At 41.1% G+C, this 19,532-nt stretch overlaps 1 protein-coding gene across 1 annotated transcript in view; it reads right to left on the reverse strand.

Annotated features, from left to right (window-relative positions):
- Window positions 1-1,993: 1,993 nt before the first annotated feature.
- Window positions 1,994-19,532, reverse strand: part of SKOR2 (SKI family transcriptional corepressor 2) — a 33,867-nt gene continuing 16,328 nt past the window's right edge. Inside the window, exons 6-7 of the mRNA XM_027118856.1 lie at window positions 10,480-10,547; window positions 1,994-2,056 (exon numbers count right to left, since the gene is read on the reverse strand). Of these exons, the coding sequence (XP_026974657.1) occupies window positions 1,994-2,056; window positions 10,480-10,547 (131 nt within the window). The remainder of the gene's footprint in view (window positions 2,057-10,479; window positions 10,548-19,532) is intronic.

The raw sequence follows: 19,532 nt of genomic DNA on the forward strand, positions 1-19,532 counted from the left end.
GGAAGGGTAGAAAGAGAGTTTATTGAAGTTCCTAAGTATGAATCAAACTACATTCTAATGGATGAATCACAAACGTGGAGTGAAAGAAGCCAGATACAAGAGAATGTTCTATAAAATGTCCTTTACTAAAGTTCAAAAACGGGTAAAACCAATCTTTTGTAACTGGGTAGGGGCACAAGGTAGCTATCTGGGTGCTAGAAACCTCAGCAAGTTCACTGAGCTCTGATGTGTTGACTTCATGACTTGACGATTTATAGGCTTTGGAGAATGTGTGTTATATTTCAATAAGAAGGTTACTTAAAAAAACACATCCCAATATATACTTTTTGATTTGAAAGAAAAGTAGTTTGACATTTTCAAACTTTTATACATATGGGTTTGTCAGCGTTAACTTGGATGATTTTTGCTTTGATCACCTTGATATGCTGCGTTAAGATTTATTAGACTCTGAATGTTCTAAAACTATTCATTTCACACTGCTGGGAAAAATCTGGTCTACAATGATGAGAAAGAAATCACCAAAGTCAAGTTCAGACGTAAGAAAAATACTTGAAGATATAGAATGAAACCAAACTCACAGGTCCATTTGTGCATGACTTCATGGAGATGGAAACAGAATGACATTATCTGAGCATCCCAAAACAGAATGACTTACCATCTGAGCAACTCTGTTGCTAAACATCTGCTCACAGAAGACAGAAAGTCCCTATTTAAGGAGCAAGCAGGCACTGCTGTTAAAATCAGGAGCCCTAGAATCTCTTCCTGGCTTTGTAACAGAGACATAAAACATCACATCTCTCTTCACTGTACCTTGGTTCCCTGTGCGTAAAATTAAGGGAAAGCATATGAATGAGAGACTGTCTTGGAAAGAGTTTTGAGCTCCTAATGAAATGTGACATACATATAACTGTTTCAGAAAAATACTGAAGATTATCACCAATAAAGATAATGGCAAGAAGTAGAACTGTCACGTGCACATGGTAGAGGAGGCTTGTGATATGCAGAAAAGAGGCATGAAGGAAAGAAAAGGAACCATGAACCTGCATTGCACAGAGTATTTTTGGCCAGTCAATTCTATTGAATTGAAAATATGTTCCAGAGGGAAGGAGTGGGAAGAATCACTCTGATGGGAACAAATACAACTGATAAATGACCACAATCCTAGTTAGCCATGAGCACTTACAAATACCACCTCTGACATCTGAGTTTTTCCCTGATTTAGCAGTTCCAACCGCTAGGTCATCCTAATGTATTGTTAGAGAAACAACAATATCCTAGTTTTTGCATTCCTTCAATTCTAACAATTATTTATATCTTCTGCCATATCATCAAAAAGGTGCTTTTGAAATGTTTAGGTATATTCTGAATATAGTCATTGAATTTTTACTGTCTCCTTTTCCTTAGGAGTCCAGAATATTTGTCTTTTAAATTGCTGCCAGGTATGTGACATTGGATCTGGCTTCAGCTGTAGAGAAACAAGGATTGTTTTAGGGAAAGAATGAATGACTAATTCTGCAGCAGCAGTTCTCGAAGGTCTATGTCACACGCAGTTATTCACAGCACCATCTGTCAGTAATTCACTGAAAGTCGGGTTTCAGGAAGACATTTTGGAAGCAAAGGAGAGACAGAGAAGAAAAAACATAATAAGCATGGCTTCTGACACTCCGGTTTCCTTCAGAGGACCAGGAATCAGGGTGTCAGGAGGAACTGGAAAGAGTAGAAAACCTTAAAACAAAATGAAGATCACATCTACAAGACTGAACTGAGAATTTCCTTAGTTTTAGAAATTTTCCACAGAATTTATAAGATGCACTTAGCCATTTATTTAGGAAGCCCCATGCCTAGAATGAAGTTCAACAGTGTATCAGCTTAAACACAGGATGCAACATCATCAATGCCCTGGGTTATTTCAAGTACATCAGTAAAGACCACAGCCGAGCAATAACAATTCAGAGAGTTAAGGAAAATCTGTTTCCTCTGATGAGCTCACCTTTTAGCTTTTGCTGAGATGCGCACCTAGCTTTTCTTTCCTGATCAAGCTTGCTGCATAGGGAATCTGTAAGATAAAAACAAGCAAAACTATCCAGGTGAGCAAAATTTGGAGACATGTATAATGGAGACCCTTCATTGTGCCTAAATTTGAATGCTGGTGAATCTGCCCTGAGGACAAAAGGTCTCCATCTGCCCGGCAGTATGGGGCTTCTGGGGTATAGCATGTCTAAGGCCTGTGAAAAAGCATATGAGGACAGGACAGGTGATCACACTAGGTTGTTGCTACAGCTAGTCTCTGAGGTTCCTATGTGACATTTCACTGCACTTAATAATTTGCACTTAATAATATGGTACTTATTTTTATTTATGTATGAAAATTAAGTTATAACGTATGTCCAAGGTCACAAAACAAGAATGTGATTACAAACTAGTTCAATGTAATTTTCCATTTAATTGGAGTGAGGAAATATGCTATCATTATAAATCACAAATAAGATTAACTAAACACAAACTATTACTCTGGGTAATTTCCCAATAACTACTAAGAAGCATCAGAAATAATTGCACTGAATGGAAAATATGACCCTTGAGAATTCTACCTGGATAAACTTGAAAAGTACTTTTCAATAGTGGGGTTTTGAATGAAAGTCTATCGCATTTGATATGCAACTTTTCATTAGAAAATTCAAATTGTTGAAACTGGACTACATGTATTATTTAGATTTGCCTCTCTACTAACCCTAGTCATGCTACTTACCTTCATCATTATAAGGCTAAATTCAGGACTCTAATGATATAAATCTGTTTTACGTTTAAAGAAATATTCAGCCTTCTAGAAGGTAACATGAACTATGGCTGATATTATATAAAAGCAGTGAAGGAAAGAAAATTATAGTCATTCAAGTAGGTAATATTTTGAATACTGTTATATACATTCCCCATATCCCCAGCATATTTATGTTTTGCTCTCCTGATCTACCAGTCCATAAACATGAACCTTTATTAATGGGAAGGAACTACAAATCTATAGTGATGCTTGTGGCTAAGACTAGCTGGACCATTTTGCCATAATAACTGGTTAGCTGAATCAAACAAGTCTTTTTTTAAAAATTAATTTATTTATTTTTGGCTGCGTTGGGTCTTCATTGCTGCGCACAGGCTTTCTCTAGTTGTGGCGAGTGGGGGCTACTCTTTGTTGCAGTGCGCGGGCTTCTCATTGCGGTGGCTTCTCTTGTTGCAGAGCACAGGCTCTAGGTGCGTGGGCTTCGGTAATTGTGGCACGCGGGCTCAGTAGTTGTAGCTCACAGGCTCTAGAGCGCAGGTTCAGTAGTTGTGGTGCACGGGCTTAGTTGCTCCGCGGCATGTGGGATCTTCCTGGCCCAGGGCTTGCACCCGTATCCCCTGCATTGGCAGGTGGATTCTTAACTACTGTGCCACCAGGGAAGCCCTCAAACAGTCTTTTTAATGAAAAAAAGAGAGAAGACTAAAATAACCACCTCACTATCTTGATACACAGCCACAACGTGGATGTATATGGTAGAGACATATCTGATAAAGGCCATAATAGCAGCATCGAAATTAATGGTTCATAGAGGACCATAAATAGTTGTGTCCTAATCTCATACTTAGGACGAGAGCTGAGATTAGCTAGATAACTATGACAAGAAGAGTTACACAGGGACCTACTCTAGTTACCTCTTCTTTCCACTCTGGGTTATGCTACACCTGCTATTAACCGAGACATACTTGAATCCTGATTTTCCATTATGGTGTATGAAACAATATGCCAAAACACATGGATCACCTCTTTCTTTAGATGCATGATGTCAGAGAGCTTTGAATGGAATTCTATTATTTAGGATAACAAGTAGAAATGATGTAAACCTTGGGGTATAAGGATTACCTAATAAAATGTATTTGTGTCACTCTCGCATTTAGAAAGCATTCTCAACATCAAGATTAGATGCCACGAAGATTTAGTAAGTGTCTGTTCTGTGCCAGGCACTGCACGAGATAAGTTAATATCACCATGCGCCATCTCATCAAAGCCAGTAAACTACTCATCCTAACCCAAAGAAAACTGCCTGAAGGGCACTGCTTTCAGATCTAAGTCTGAATGCCTTTTTCTTTTTTTCAGAAACAACAATGTAGCATTTCATTAAGATGGGAAGCTGATAAGGAAATTTAAGGAAAGGACTCAGGAAAAAAAGGACATTTCCAAATAAGCACATTTGATCCCCAAATCTCCAGACTGAAATTTAAATCTGTGTGAAGAATTATTAATCTCAGGTTGTGAGCTGAGAGTCATTAATTCCAAGTCTTAAGTCATGAATGTTTAATAAAGAATATATTAGCATATGGCCCGACTGTTCATGGAAACTGTCCTATTTCATTGATTCTAAGATGCAGTTTTTTCCCTCACATTTTAACACTTCTGAAGTTGGATGTACTATAATTGATGGTATCTGAGAATAATAGTTGGAAACTTCTTTTCTTATGATACATCAAGTAATGGGCACTTTTATGATTGATGGTGCTTCAGGTTCTATACTCCCCAACTGGGGGAGCTCAGGATCTTAGAGGCTCCATTAAAGATAATTAGGCCATGTAAATCTCCTGTAATAGAACTTATAAAAGCTTTCTTTTCATTCTGACTAGCTTGGAAATCACCAAGATTGGCATGGACAAACCCCCTCAAAGTTGCTATATAACTTCTAAATCACCTAGTCGGCTCTAGTCTATCAAAAGTATTGAGATTTTACCAAAAAAGATAATTTCCTAGATTGTGCCAAGAGAGTTAGCCTGAGCTCAGACATTAAGGTGGGTCAACATCTCAAAAGGAGAAAGACGAGAAAAAGGATATATAATTAAGAAACGAGTCATTGCATTGTCAAGATGCAAGGCAATAGATCAATAATTGGAAAAGGACCCACTGCAGTCAAAGTCCGTCTCCTGGAGAATCTTAAGGCAGCTTCCAAGGAAGTTCAGACTTACATCAAGTCCTCTGCTTGTTACATATTTAGTCATAAAGTCAAAATCTTCTAGGGGCCCAGGGATCTTTTTCTAAAAATAAAGTGCTCTATCTACCTTTTAAAAATATGTAAAACATATTTTTAAAAACTCCCTGTGTTCAGACGGTAGAAATCTGGGCAAGTTCCCATCCTAATGAATACTGGAGATGCTCCAAGAAAAGACCACAATGAAGAGCTGTACCCTTGCCCAAGGGGGAGCACTCCTCCAGAAACGATAAAGACCTGTCACCGCTCCTTTCCCGGCAAGGAAGCACAGTGCTCACACCATCAGAAAGTTGTAAACTGACTTTTTACAAGTCCACGGTGAACGAAACATTAGTACTAAATCTATTGGTTGAACATTAATTTTAATTGAGGCTTTAACGAGGAACTTTGAGACTGGTTCCCTCTGGCTGCGTGTGACTGCAGTGTTCTGGAAGAACAGCAGAGGGCACTTCAAGACTAGCATATTTTAAAAGCACTTTTTCTCAATCTACGTGCCCCTTGGTAGCGATCCAGCAAGTTCAAAGTATGTGAATCTGGGTCTAGCCATTTATCATGCGTTTTCTGTTGCAGCTTCACAGTGTCCTTCAAGAACTATGACTAATGTCTTCAACAACTATGTCTTCAACTATGACATGCCTCCAACAAACCTACGGTAGTAGCTTATACATACATGTACTTGCTTTAAAAAATTGTTGCCAAATTAGCAATAAAAAATTGAAAAAAGGTTATCAAGGCATCACAGTAGTCTCGGCTCATGTTGTAAACTACATTATATTCCAGTCCTTGGAAAAACTTTAATCAAAAGGCTGTACACGTTATAGATGTAGAAAACAAACTTATGGTTACCAGGGGATAAGGGGGGAGGGATAAATTGGGAGATTGGAATTGATATATACACACTACTATATATAAAATAGATAACTAATAAGGACCTACTATATAGCACAGGGAACTCTACTCAATATTCTGTAATGGTCTATATGGGAAAAGAATCTAAAACAGAGTGGATATATGTATATGTATAACTGACTCACTTTGCTGTACACTTGAAACTAACACAACATCGTGAATGAACTATACTCTAATAAAAAGCTTTTAAGAATGGTTATACACTTAGTAAAATGCCTTCACTTTCTTCTTTAAAATTTTTTTAAAAATTGGGATATAATTTACATATAACATTGTAATGGTTTCTTCACCTTCTTCTCAATCCTAAGGGATGATGGTTTTGTTTTAAAAATTGAACTTTTTTCCTAGAACCAGAGCTCACTTGTGAATGAGAAATCTTTTGCTCTTTATTATACTAAACACTAACACCTTCATGAACGTGCTAAATTCTAAAACCTTTGTGTTTGGTTCATATTGAGAGGAACATATTTCTTTGCTTGTGTAAGTAAATCTGGTTTGGTAATAACAACATTTTAAGCACTTGAAAACCCAGAGCAGAGGTGGGGGACCATAACACAAACTGTAATAAAGACTGTAAAACTCTCATTTTAAACTGTTTGTAAAAAAAATATTAGCTTGTGGCCCATGTATATGTGTTAAATAAACTGCATATGCTTTAAATCTCACATTAGATAAATGCACATTTATTTATAAACACACAAAGAGAGTCAATCATTTGAGTCTATAGTCATCACAACTTTGCATTTAACAAACTGTAAAAGGAAGCAATGGTGTAGAAATTAGTCAGCGGAGAATCTAAAAATGCAGGAACCAAAGAAATTCATGAGTTTTCTTTCTATGGCAATGATACCCAAGATGCTTTCGATATCATCTTGAATAAGAACACTGTGCAACAGCATAGGACAAATGCATTATGGATCTATGGGAATTGTTACAAAATATGATGGTTTTAATATATTTGAATTCTCCATGACTGCAGAGTGGGTTTTTATTTCATCTAAAGGAAAAGATGCCTATTCTGTAAGCAAATGACTATTCTGTAATACATGCTTTGTAAACTTTAAATATAAAATAATTTAAACATAAAAGAATAAAATAATTTTTGGTGAATTGTTCTGTTCTCAAGGAGCAAAGCATGTAACTATATTCACTGATGAATTAGAGCATTCAACTAAAAATATTGAGAAAGTCAATAATTGTGATACCTAGCAACTTCTTGATAATATTTAGGTATAATTTTCTAAAGACATTTTTCTCCAGTTACTTTAGCAAATACAACAAGCTGAATAAGGGACGGGATAAGTTTCTGTTCAAGTAAACTTGAGTTTGCTGCCTCAGTTCTAAAGCAGATGGTATAGTGTGAACACAGGTCCTTCCCGCACAAATATATCTCTAGCCACCAGGGCTCAAATAGTTCCACTAATAGAGGTACTACTTTGAGAAGGGGCATGCCATTAAATCGATTACTTGTATTGGCACAGCATTTTATGTTTACATGTGCATTTCATGTTTATTAAACACTTGTGCCTTACCATATCCCTATCAGGGTACTAGGTTGGACCTTATAACAGGTCCCTTTGGTCTAGAAACTGATAAAATGAACTATACAGGATGAATCTTGAACTCAAGTTTGCAGACCTTAAAGCTTGTATCTGTTAGTCACAAGGACAGTGCTGTAATACATAAGCTCCCAGTAATTCACTAGCATGCCTTCTTTTAGTAGTTTTGGTAGTAGTTCCCCAGCACACAAAAAAAATTTGAGGAAATCAGGACCAAGCCAGGACAATTTGGAAAAGAATTAAGAGGATTGCTACATGACAGTATCAGCTTTGGGTCAGGGGGCAACCATGGGTGGTGGTTAATTCAACAAATGTCTACTGATCCCTATTTGATGTTAGACACCATGCTAGGTGTTGAAGGTAGCACAAAGACCCGGGCATCTAAGAATAGGGGACACAAAAGAAGGGGAAGAAGCAGAAGGGACAAATCATGTCTATTTCACCAGTTTTCATGTTGGTAGTCTGGATGTACTTTTGTGGATTTCAGGAATTATATTGTACCTACAAGGCTGGGGGAAAACATTCCAGCTCCTCCCAAAGAATTTAATTTGCAACCAGGAAAATTTACTATCTAGAGGAATATGAATTAATAACACTTGTCTAGATAAATAAATACATAATGATAAAATATTTTGCAATACAATGTAATCAAGATATTTTGTAATACCAATTTGTATCTTCCATGTACCAAATATCTCAAAAGACAAGAGATATTTTTTCTTTTATTAATACTGCCTGCTTATTACATGGATGCAATATCATCTCCTCTTTTACTAAAGAAGCCAAATGTCAAAGAAAATTAAGACATTAAAATTACATAACTGGTCTTAAATAACTGGCACTGAAATAATTATTTAGTTTTCTTTCCTAATGCCCCTTTTGCTACGCTCATCACCACCCAGCAGTCACACATTTTTGGTTGCATGTGTGGTAGTTTTTGTTTTAAGAGTCTGAAAATGATATCCTATGTAAAATAAGTAAGGTCTTAACATTTTATATCCTTCTATCTCTGATCCTATCTTTACATTCTTCCTTTGGACAAATAAAACAATACGTAAATTCATAGCAAGTAATGAGCAGCTCTTATTATCTAGGTATCAAAAGCTGAGAAGAGTAGATACTTTTTTTTTTTAACCCCTGTGGGGGATTAGTTTTCAATTGATTAAGAAAATCCTTCTGTTTCCCAGTGAAGTTAGGTGCAAATAAAACTAACACAAGCAAAACCAAAACAAGAAGAAAGATCCTGTTTAAGAGGGTCTTATGTTGAGGTGGTTTTCAGAACTGAGAGTTGTTGACCAGCACTTGAGATCCAGGAAAACCTCAGAAGGAGGGTTAAAGTTAGAAGCAGTACTTTTAATAGAGCCCCTAGAATGGGGGAAAACATCATGAAATACAAGGCTGCTTTCAAAATGACTCTCAGCAATCTCCATTAACGCAAGCATGATTTCTCCCATGCAGAAAGGAAACATCAATAACCATCTTCCTTAAATAATCCTGACAGAAAGCTAGATGCCTGGCTCTCTAGACAAGACAGGCGGGTCTGCATAGATACATGCTTTGTGGTATAAGGATGACGTGGACAAGCTCAGAAACACCAAGCAACCCAAATTATAATAATCATGCTGTGAAGAACACTAAGGATCAATGTATGTATTTACCCAGGTGATTAAAAATATCTTATAGGGGCTTCCCTGGTGGCGCAGTGGTTGAGAGTCCGCCTGACGATGCAGGGGACACAGGTTCGTGCCCTGGTCCAGGAGGATCCCACATGCCGCAGAGCGGCTAGGCCCGTGAGCCATGGCCGCTGAGGCTGTGTGTCCGGAGCCTGTGCTCTGCGACGGGAGAGGCCACAACAGTGAGAGGCCCGCGTACCGCAAAAAAAAAAAAAAAAAAAATCTTATAAATGGACTTCTCTTGTGGCGCAGTGGTTAAGAATCCGCCTGCCAATGCAGGGGACACGAGTTTGAGCCCTGGTCAGGGAAGATCCCACATGCCGCGGAGCAACTAAGCCCATGCACCACAACTACTGAGCCTGCTCTCTAGAGCCCGTGCATCACAACTACTGAGCCCGTGTGCCACAACTACTGAAGCCCGTGCGCCTAGAGCCCGTGCTCCCCAACAAAGAGAAGCCACTGCAAGGAGAAGCCCGGCACCACAACAAAGAGTAACCCTCGCTCGCCGCAACTAGAGAAAGCCCGTGCACAGCAGCGAAGACCCGACGCAGCCGTAAATAAATAAATAAATAAATAAATAATCTTACAAAAACTAAGCAGAAATTATTTCCCCATTGTACTCATGAAAATGAGGAAGCTTGGGATACTGCTTTCAAAGCACTAATAAATAATACCAGCTGTATCTGCATGGGGACAAAGGGTGAGGAATTCAGGGAAAAGAAAAAAAACAACTCAAAAAACGAAAACCATAAAACCTCCCAACATTTATTTATCAGACACTTTCCTGTTTCCCTGTTTCTGTATAAATAGATTTTTGTCAGTGTCCACTTTCAGACATGATTAGGATAGAGTAACACACTTCATTTGGAAATAATTCGTTTCTTTTCATCGTCGTTCAAGTGAATTTAATTGATTAATTGTATTTATACTAAGTTCTATTGACAGCAGAGGGCCTGCTCAGGTCTGGGTGGTGGAAGGAGGGGGAAGACAAAGACAATGGCCCTTCCCTGAGCTTCTGGTGCAGCCCAGCGCTGTGTTCGGAAGTTTGCACAGTGGAAGACAATGCAGGTACCTCTGGTTCACCCTCAGAGACAATGTACACATCTGTCTATTAACACATGGTAGGTAGTTACATTTAGAGGAAATGTACTGACACATCTGTGTATCCTGCATCTAAGTAAATCTCTTGGCAATTAGCATCTAAACCAGCGGAGAGTGAAGTGGACCAAAGGATTTCAAGGCAAAAACACAAACAGTTTCATACATATTGGGTGGTTTGAAAACAAACCCATCACCTTGCATTTATTTTTAAGTAGAAATGCATCTTACAATTTGTAACTGTTGCACCATTTCTTCTCGGTAGGCTAGTTCCCTTTTCATTTGATCCTGAAAATTATCTGGTAGGAGTGAGAAACAGAGAAATAGATTAATTAAAGTGCAAAATCTACTATTGGTATATTTAGTAAAAGTATTACTGACAGTCCCATAGAACCGCCCCCCCCCGCCCTTTGGTATTTTTAAAAGTAAACACTATAGTTGTTTGAAGAGATGTTTTCTTCAAGACTGTGATTTAATCAGAATAGACAGTAAATCCTGAGAGGCAAAGGTCTATCTCTTATATTTCACAATATCGCATAGCCCGTCTAGTATAATCCCTTGCACATGATAACTACTCGGGAATGTCGAGGGCAAGCATGTTCTCTAGTCTTTGAACACTTGAGCCAGTCACAGTACTGAGAGCTTCCACTGTCTTCAGAAGTCTAGTGCTAGTGACGGGGTGAAGTTCAGACAAAGCCCATCATAGGAAACGTGGACCCTTGTGCACGCGAACCCTTGGGTGATAAGACGTAGGTCTGTTAGATGTGCCTGCCTGGCTTCACTGCAGCTCATCTCACGTCTAAGAGAGTGAGTGATAAATGTATTCTGACTGGACTCTCCCAACCTGCAAACTCTCCCACCTGGTAGCAGCCTTATCTTACGTCCTCCTTGGGCCTATGTGGTTCTACAGACCTTGCCTCAATCTGAGAAGGAAGGAACTTTAAGACATATTGTGCAAAATATCTTTGCCATTCTACATATTGATCATTTTTATTGTATTTCCAGAAAGGAATGACTTCTTAATGTGCATCTTGTTCTTTCATCTTCTCCACTGATCTTTTTTAAAGTGTGGACTTGGCTAACTTCAGCTTTTTCTGCTTTAAATGAGAAATTAACATGATTTCATATGAATCTGTGGTGGATGGTCAGGGCAGTGGCTTGAAGAAACCAGAAACTCTGTCATCATCTCTTCTCTTCCTTTCATCTCTACAGCCAACTGGTGTGTGAGTCCTGTATATTCTACCTCCATCCTCTCCTCTCTTTGCCATTGTTACCTCCCCAATGCAGACACCTCTTCCCTGAAAAGTTTCCCAACTGACCATCTGGCCTCCAAATCCCTTTCATTCTCCTGCTTAAAACTCCGTGAGGGTTTCCCATCGCTTTCAAGGTAATAAACCCTTTACCACTCATGAGATTCTTTTTTTTTTTTTTTTTTTTTTTTGCGGTAAGCGGGCCTCTCACTGTTGTGGCCTCTCCCATTGCGGAGCACAGGCGCCGGACGCGCAGGCTCAGCGGCCATGGCTCACGGGCCCAGCCGCTCCGCGGCATGTGGGTTCTTCCCGGGCCGGGGCACGAACCTGTGTCCCCTGCATCGGCAGGCGGACTCTCAGCCACTGCGCCACCAGGGAAGCCCCACTCATGAGATTCTGGATACTCAGAAACTAAAAACATTGTTCTTTTTATTTTTTAATTATTTATTTTTTTGCTGTATGCGGGCCTCTCACTGTTGTGGCCTCTCCCGTTGCGGAGCACAGGCTCCAGACATGCAGGCTCAGCGGCCATGGCTCACGGGCCCAGCCGCTCCGCGGCATGTGGGATCTTCCCGGACCGGGGCACGAACCCGTATCCCCTGCATCGGCAGGCGGACTCTCAACCACCGTGCCACCAGGGAAGCCCTATTTTTTTGATCTATCTTTCTACACTATTTGAATTCCTTCCCCAACCTCAAGCATGTATTTTTAATTAATTAATTTTAAAAGACCTTTTTAAAAGAGCAGCTTTAGGTTCACAACAAAATTAAGAAGGTACAGAGATTTCCCATATACACTCTGTGCCTCCCCCCACGCACACAGCCTCCCCCATTATCAACATCACTCACCAGAATTTGTTTCCACGGATAAACCTACATTGACACCTCATTATCGCCCAAAGTCCATAGTTTACCTTAGGATTCACTCTTAGTGTTGGATATTCTATGGGTTTGGACAAATATATAATAACATATGTCTATCATCACAATATCATACAGAGTATTTTCACTTCCCTGAAATCCTCTGGGCTCTGCTGATTCATTCCTCCCCTCCACTCCACCCCTAGCAGTCATTGATATTTTTACTGTCTCCATAGTTTTGCCTTTTATAATATACATATTTTTAAGAAGACCCATTTCCTACTCTCACCTCAGAATTTGATGTGAAAGTTACTGTAATAGAGGTAAGCCTGTGGTGCTATGCAAGGGTCAAGGAAGGAGCCCTCGGGTTCCCTTGGAGGATTAAGCAGGAGGAAAAGCTTGAGGAGGTGTGATCAGGTTCTTTGCTAAGATGTGGAGGCGGGAGTAGGGAACAGCAGGTGGCTCAGCTGGTTGCAGCAAAGGGGGTAGAAAAAGCTCCTTCCACCACATCACCCACCAAACCACTCTCCAGTCCACACATGCATTGCACTCCCAGCCACTCTGTGTTTGCCACTGCTGTGGCCTGGCCCTTACAGCACACATCTCCCTTTTCTTTCAAGTCCAGCTCAAACGTTCTGTCTTCTGAAATGTTCTCTCCAATTCTCCTGCCCTCTCCTGCCAGAATTATCCACATTTCTCTTGTACTCCTCCAGCACTCTGTACAGACCTCTGTTAATGCATCCATAATCCGTACTATGATTAGTGGTTATACATCTGTCTCTCAGTGAAACAGTGAGGACAGGAAGATAAGTTTTAGACACTTTAAAAATTTCCAAAGCCCACCACAGGGCCTGGCACACAGCAGGGGCTCGTTAATGAATGAGGAATGAATAGAAGAATGAAGTACCCACCAGAAGGTCTGGATTCTGCCTTGGACAGTAATTACCCGCCTCTGGAGGCTCAGACCCTCATCTGAACAAACAAGGGGACGATGGAACGATGGAATGTGGAACGATGCGCTCTGTAAGGTCCTTTCTTGCTCTACTGCTTTAAGATTTGATGACAAGGTAAACTGATTTGGTTGGGCTCCACACACCCAGTTCTGTCTTTCCTGTGTTGGAAAATGGGGAGCGGGTAATTTTGACTTATACTGATGAAAATTAGAAGTCAGGTACTGTATGAGGGGCTGGCACACACCTGCCACCTCAGGATGCTCTGGAGGTGGGTCAAAGCCCATTGGCTGGGTACCAGGCAACAGGAGTCAGTGCTCTGCAAACTGCCCTGGTTCCAGTGCCCTTGGCCCTGTACCTGGGCCAGAATACCTTCAGAAGATCAGTGTGTTTTCCAGACACCAGAGCTCATCCCAAGCAGGTCTCCCTCTGTGAAGGAGAGATCTGTCCTCTGAACCTCAGCAGCTTCCTCTGTCCCTCTCGGGCTCTGCAGTGCCTCTGATCAGGGTGAGGCTGAGGTGGGTGGGAGATGAAGGGCTGCCTGAAGCTGGCTGTGGCACCTCCCTGGCAGCCCAGGAGAGCCTGATGTTGGAGAAGGAAATAGCTAAGGGTAATTTGGAGCGGAATGATGATAACTAGTCCTTACTTAATTCATGCTCGTTGCTCTGTGATGGCTCACAGTACAATTCTTTAAGTTAAAGTGAAAAAAAAAATGAAGCTGTTAAAGTGCCGGAAAAATGGTGAACGTTTTTATAAAATTGGAGTGAGGAAGGGCATCAAAGACAAAAAGCAAACAGGAAAGGCTTACAGATTTGATTAGATAAAAAGTTAAAACTTTGGTATGACAATAAACACAAAACACCATTGTCAACATTTCAAAATGGACAGAAACAAAAGAATATTTGCAACATGATGAAGAATTAATAGTTTAGTATATAAAGAGCTCACATAAACCAGGAGAAAATGAACATGTATACAAGGAACCACTTTTTCCATTTAAGTTAGCAAAGATCTAAAGAAAAGATGATACGTGGTGTTCCAAGGATGGAAGTGTAAATTAGTACAACCTTTCTGGAAAGCAACATAAAATTATGTATCAAGAGCTTTGAAAAGTTCATACGCTAACAGAAATTCTTTTAGGAGTTTATCCTAGGGAGATGATCATGGATTTGTACAAAGATTCAGTAACAACGATGCCTAAAACTTGGATAAACTTTAATGTCCAATGTAAGAGTGCATTTATAGACTGCTAGGTAGTCTTGAAAAGAAGCTCATGTTAAGTGAAAAAAAGGAGGGTAAACACTGGTGTGTATAATATTTCATTTTGTTTAAAAATGGTTTAATATGCACTAGAAAGGCTGAAACTCCAAAATGTTAACATTGGTTTCCTCTAGGTGACAGGATTATGGGTGATTTTTATTTTCTTTCCTTTATATTTCTGTATATTTAAACTTTTCTACAGCAAGCATGTGTATAACTTTAGAGATATAAAGATTGTTAATTGGCGAGAGAAAAAACAAACTAAAAGTTTTGCTATGTTCTAAGGTTGATGAAGACACAATTTAAGTGGAGATGAAAACATCAGTAAGCTGTTTACTCTAATGAGAATCACTTGAAACCCAGCTATTTTTGGAAGACGATAGCATAAAAGGAGGTGGCAGAGAAAAGCACTGAAGGCTGTGCTCTGCAAACGTGGACAGTTTGAAAAGCCAAAGAGTTTTTCAAACAGCAACAAAAAGTATCCAGCCTACATACCTGGCACTAGAAATTAGAAGAGAACTCAGATGGTAGATCTAGTTCCCCTGGTAGAGCCTACTCATCAAGCAATAGGCTTTGGGGCTTATTTCATTTACATGGTCTTTATTTTGTTATCACTGCTTTTAAACAACGACAGAGACTTTTGATCTGTACCATGTTTTAGAATCCCCATCCCTGCTTCTCCAGAGGATGCTACAACAAAGAGAGAGGAAGGAAGGACGGAAACCACTGAACACAGAATGAATCTAGTAACAGCCACAGGTGAAAGATGGGACAGCCATATTCAGGTAGATGAAATGTAGTTTGTTTTTAATAAGAAGTAACCTTAAAAGTAACTTGGAAAAGAAATATTTTGTAAAAATCTAAGACGATGACATGATCAAAATCTACCAGTTAAGTTTTTCACAAAACCCCAGCCATTAGTAGGTCTTCCCTGTTGTAAACCACTGGCCTTTCCACTTGGTTCTCTCAAATGCCATGAATTTGTCATCATACCTGCAAATCCAAGGACTCAACTCATGAGTCCTTGCTAATCTCCTTTATCAGTGATCCAATCTCATCTTCATTGTCAGTTTTAATCTCTTCGAATATGACTCCAATATTTATATCAACCATTGATTGAGAGTACGTCATGTTCCCACAATTTGCTGCATGGGCAGCAACAGAAGACTCTTTCCTGAAATTATTTACAACACTGTCGGGTAGAGGGTGAAACAATCAGAGAGGAGTGAACACAAAACACCAATGGAACTAGAAATAAACACAGGAGGACTTCAGCACAGAGTGCAAACTGCAAGAGTGGGAAGGCTTCCTGGAGGTGGCAGAGCTTGAGTTGTGTCCCAAATGATGGGGAGTACCTAGACAAGAGAGGCATTTGGACTAGAGAAACTCAGGGTGCAGAGGTGGAAAGTGAGGGGCGAGGGCGGTCCGCAGGGTAAGTGGAACTGAGTAGGGGGAGAAGTGGTAATAAGCCTGGGTGGGCCGATTATGGAGGACTGTAAAAGCCAGTCAGGAGTTAGATGAGACGCGATACGGTCAGCAATAGGGAATCACTACAGTGAGTGGAAGACGTGGTGCCAAACGTAGATTTTTAGGGAGGCAGGGCTAATAGCAGTGAGCGGAAAGGGCTGGAGTGGGGAAGGGAGGTGAGGACCCAGGGCACCCCGCGGCAGCGACACAGGAGAGGGAGAGGGTGAGGGCCTTCTCCATTCGTGGCCTCATCCAGCAACCCTTTGGCAGGTCCCAGTCAGGCCTAGGCTCTGAAGTTATACTGATGGCCAGTGGCAAGAGAGTAAAATGAATGAAAAATGACAGCAAAGGCCTGAATACTGTAATAAAGGAAGGTGCAGGGTGTTGGAGGAGCCGGGAGGAAGGAGAGCTTCACTAGGGAAGGCAGACACAATGTGATGGCTGAAATGACTTCTGGATTTGCAGCCGCAAAAATGATCAGACCAGGGCTTCCCTGGTGGCGCAGTGGTTGAGAGTCCACCTGCCGATGCAGGGGACACGGGTTCATGCCCTGGTCCAGGAGGATCCCACATGCTGCAGAGCAGCTGGGCCTGTGAGCCATGGCCGCTGGGCCTGCGCGTCCGGAGCCTGTGCTCCGCAACGGGAGAGGCCACAACAGTGAGAGGCCCGCATACCGCAAAAAAAAACAAAAACAGAAACAAAAAAAAACGATCAGACCAGTCCTTAGTGGGAGAGCTCAGAATGGTGGCATCTTGGGGGCAGGGTCTCCAACCGTTTACTCCTGTCCAATTAAACATGACTGTCATTGCAGGATGTGGGGCCAGCTGTCCTACTGTCACCTCAGTGACCTTGATAAAGGTGGAGCTCCTCGTCATCCATTTCCTCCAAACTCTTACTTCTACCCAGTCTAGATTACATTTCTCCCACCTTCCCTCAGGATCCCCTCCTGAGCTCTCTTCTCATGTTCTACCCAGGTGGTCAACTAAACGGATTGTCTCGTATCAAAGTAAGTTTCACTGCCTGTTTCAGCCTCTATAACTACAGCCCAGGAAAGCTCTAGAAGTTCTGATTTCTAATATCAGCTGGTTTACAATAAAGCCCCTGCAGGAATGTACATATTACCCTTAAAATGGTAACAGTAGCAGCAACGCACATTACCATGGATCAGTCACTAGTCACCATGAGAAACACTTCATACATTTAATCCTCTCTGCAACGCCACGAGATGGGTAGTAGTATTGTTCTACGGTTGAAAAGGGGGTTAGGTAACTTGCCTAAGGTTACTCAGTGGGGGAGTCAGTGTCCAAACCTGGAGACCCCGCTACTAGCCGCCAGGCTCTCTGCTGCCTCCACCTGAAGGGTAAATGTCTGCTTGCTCTGCGGTGTCCGCTCCTTTCCTCCTCCCTGCATTTCCCCATCAGAGTCTTGCAGCTCTGGAAGCCTCTGTCCAGCAAGTGGAGAGACTTGCTTGTGCTTCCTCCTCCTCCCAACCTCTGCCTACAGAGTACAGAGGCCTGCTTTCTCCCCTCCGCCTCTTCCACTTCCCCCTCCCCCACCTCCTCCTTCCTCTCATCTTTATCCTCACTATTCTGTGCCACAGGTCATCCCTCACTCCCAAAGCACAACAAGAGAAGCTCAGAAGTTTGGACCCATTCTAGACATGCTTTTCGAGAGCTTGATGCTAAGTTTCCTCTTCCTCCCCCTGCTTCGTCATGACCGTCACCATCACTGCTGATGTCATCGAGCACTTATCCTGTGCTAGGGATGTGCTCAGACCTTCACGTGGATCCTCGCATGTGGTCCTCATCTTCCTGTGGGACAGGAATTATCCGGCCCACTTTACAGTTTCCAAGGTCCTACAGCCATGAGGTAGCAGAGCCACAAAGTATCTCAGGGTATTTTGAGCCTGGCTTCCTAACTGTCACAGGTGATAGCTTAGCTTAGGTCCCCAGTGCTCTAAGTGAACCGGGTTTGAAGTGTTGTGACTGTGAGTCCACCTCCTAGTAAAAAGCTCTTGCTGGGATTCCTCTCTGCTTCCTTCTGATGGCGGCTTTACAAAGTTCCGTCCTCCCCTTTCCATCTGAGCGAATCTAAATCTGTCTGCAAGCCTCGCGGCCTCTCACATTTAGTTAACAAGCCCGTAATGTGCATTTGCTATTTTCACTGGTGTGAAATTAACTGCCCCTTGGTGGTGTGTCTAAACCACGCATTATTCAAACTTGGGCACCACTTCCTTGGTCAGTGGAGTACACTGTAGATAAAAATGGGCAAAACTTTTCTGTTGTTTAATTGAAGTGTTTCACATACGTGGCAATCACAGAGGATTCATTTTAATTCACACCAGGAGGATGAGTGATGGGTCTGAATGGAACCTGGACAGTTGTACTACAACATCCTAACTTTTTAAAAAACAGAAACACGTACATGTTGTATGGTAGAGTATTTAGTAAGAAAATGTATAAATTACTTAACTCCTTAAAATGATGATTAGCTTTTATTAACGGGATACATTATGGCTACACGGGTTTCACATGGAGTTAGGTGGATACTTTGGGGATTCAGTGGGATTTGGACTCACTCTACTGGATCTGCAAACTCAATAATTAGATAAACATCAGCTTAGAAGGGACACAAATCACTCAGTGTCTGCTCATCGCTGCAAGGAACTGGGCAGTCTTTTTTAAGATGGGGTTTTAGAAATGAGAGAATCCTGGATCCCTTGGAAGCACCTGTTTTTCAAGGTTTCAAAGATATTTTTAATATGTTTCTCTTTTTCTTGAAGCTACAAATGTAATGATGATCCCAACATACTATCAAAAGCTACTGGCCATTCTCCTCCCTTCCATCTTATTCTAAGCCTCAGCAGGCATTCTCCAAATTCAAAATACTGAAGCATCGTGAGCTCCAAACCTCCCTTGCGGATACTGACAGATCACAAACTTGACCGACCCTATCGCTCCTTGGGGCCAGAACTCTCTTCCGTCATGAGTCCTCTTCATTCTTATCCCTGCTAAGCAGTCTGGTGGAACTTAGTTTGACATGTTACCAGGAACCCAGTACTATTCAAAAATGCTACCCGAGAGGGCATGTCTTTCAGTTTGTGCTGATGATTACATTTGAGAAGCTCTGGCGAGTGCAGACCTTTGTGCTCATACTATTAAAATTGTCACAACTACTGAAAAATCTTTTTCTGGATGTTTGCCTATGGCTCTACCACAGGAATTACCACCATGAGTTTTGTGATGCCTGGATTAAAAAACAAAGGGCACTGACATTCTAAAAAAGTGTCCCTGAAAAAAATTAATATTAAATGTATATAATTCAAAATATGACTAAATGAGACTCCAAAAAGCTTGAAAAACACTACTGTGGTGTATTTGTCCAAATGTGATTCAGAACACGACAGATGAATTTTAGAAATCTGGACATCTATCATAGGTCTTTCTGAAATTCTAGGACTCTGGGAGTAGAGACAATAGTTTTTATGCCACAGTTTC

Source organism: Aethalodelphis obliquidens, unplaced genomic scaffold (assembly GCF_003676395.1).
Source record: "Aethalodelphis obliquidens isolate GAN/ISIS:26980383/991018 unplaced genomic scaffold, ASM367639v1 scaffold19, whole genome shotgun sequence".
Classification (NCBI taxonomy): domain Eukaryota; kingdom Metazoa; phylum Chordata; class Mammalia; order Artiodactyla; family Delphinidae; genus Aethalodelphis; species Aethalodelphis obliquidens.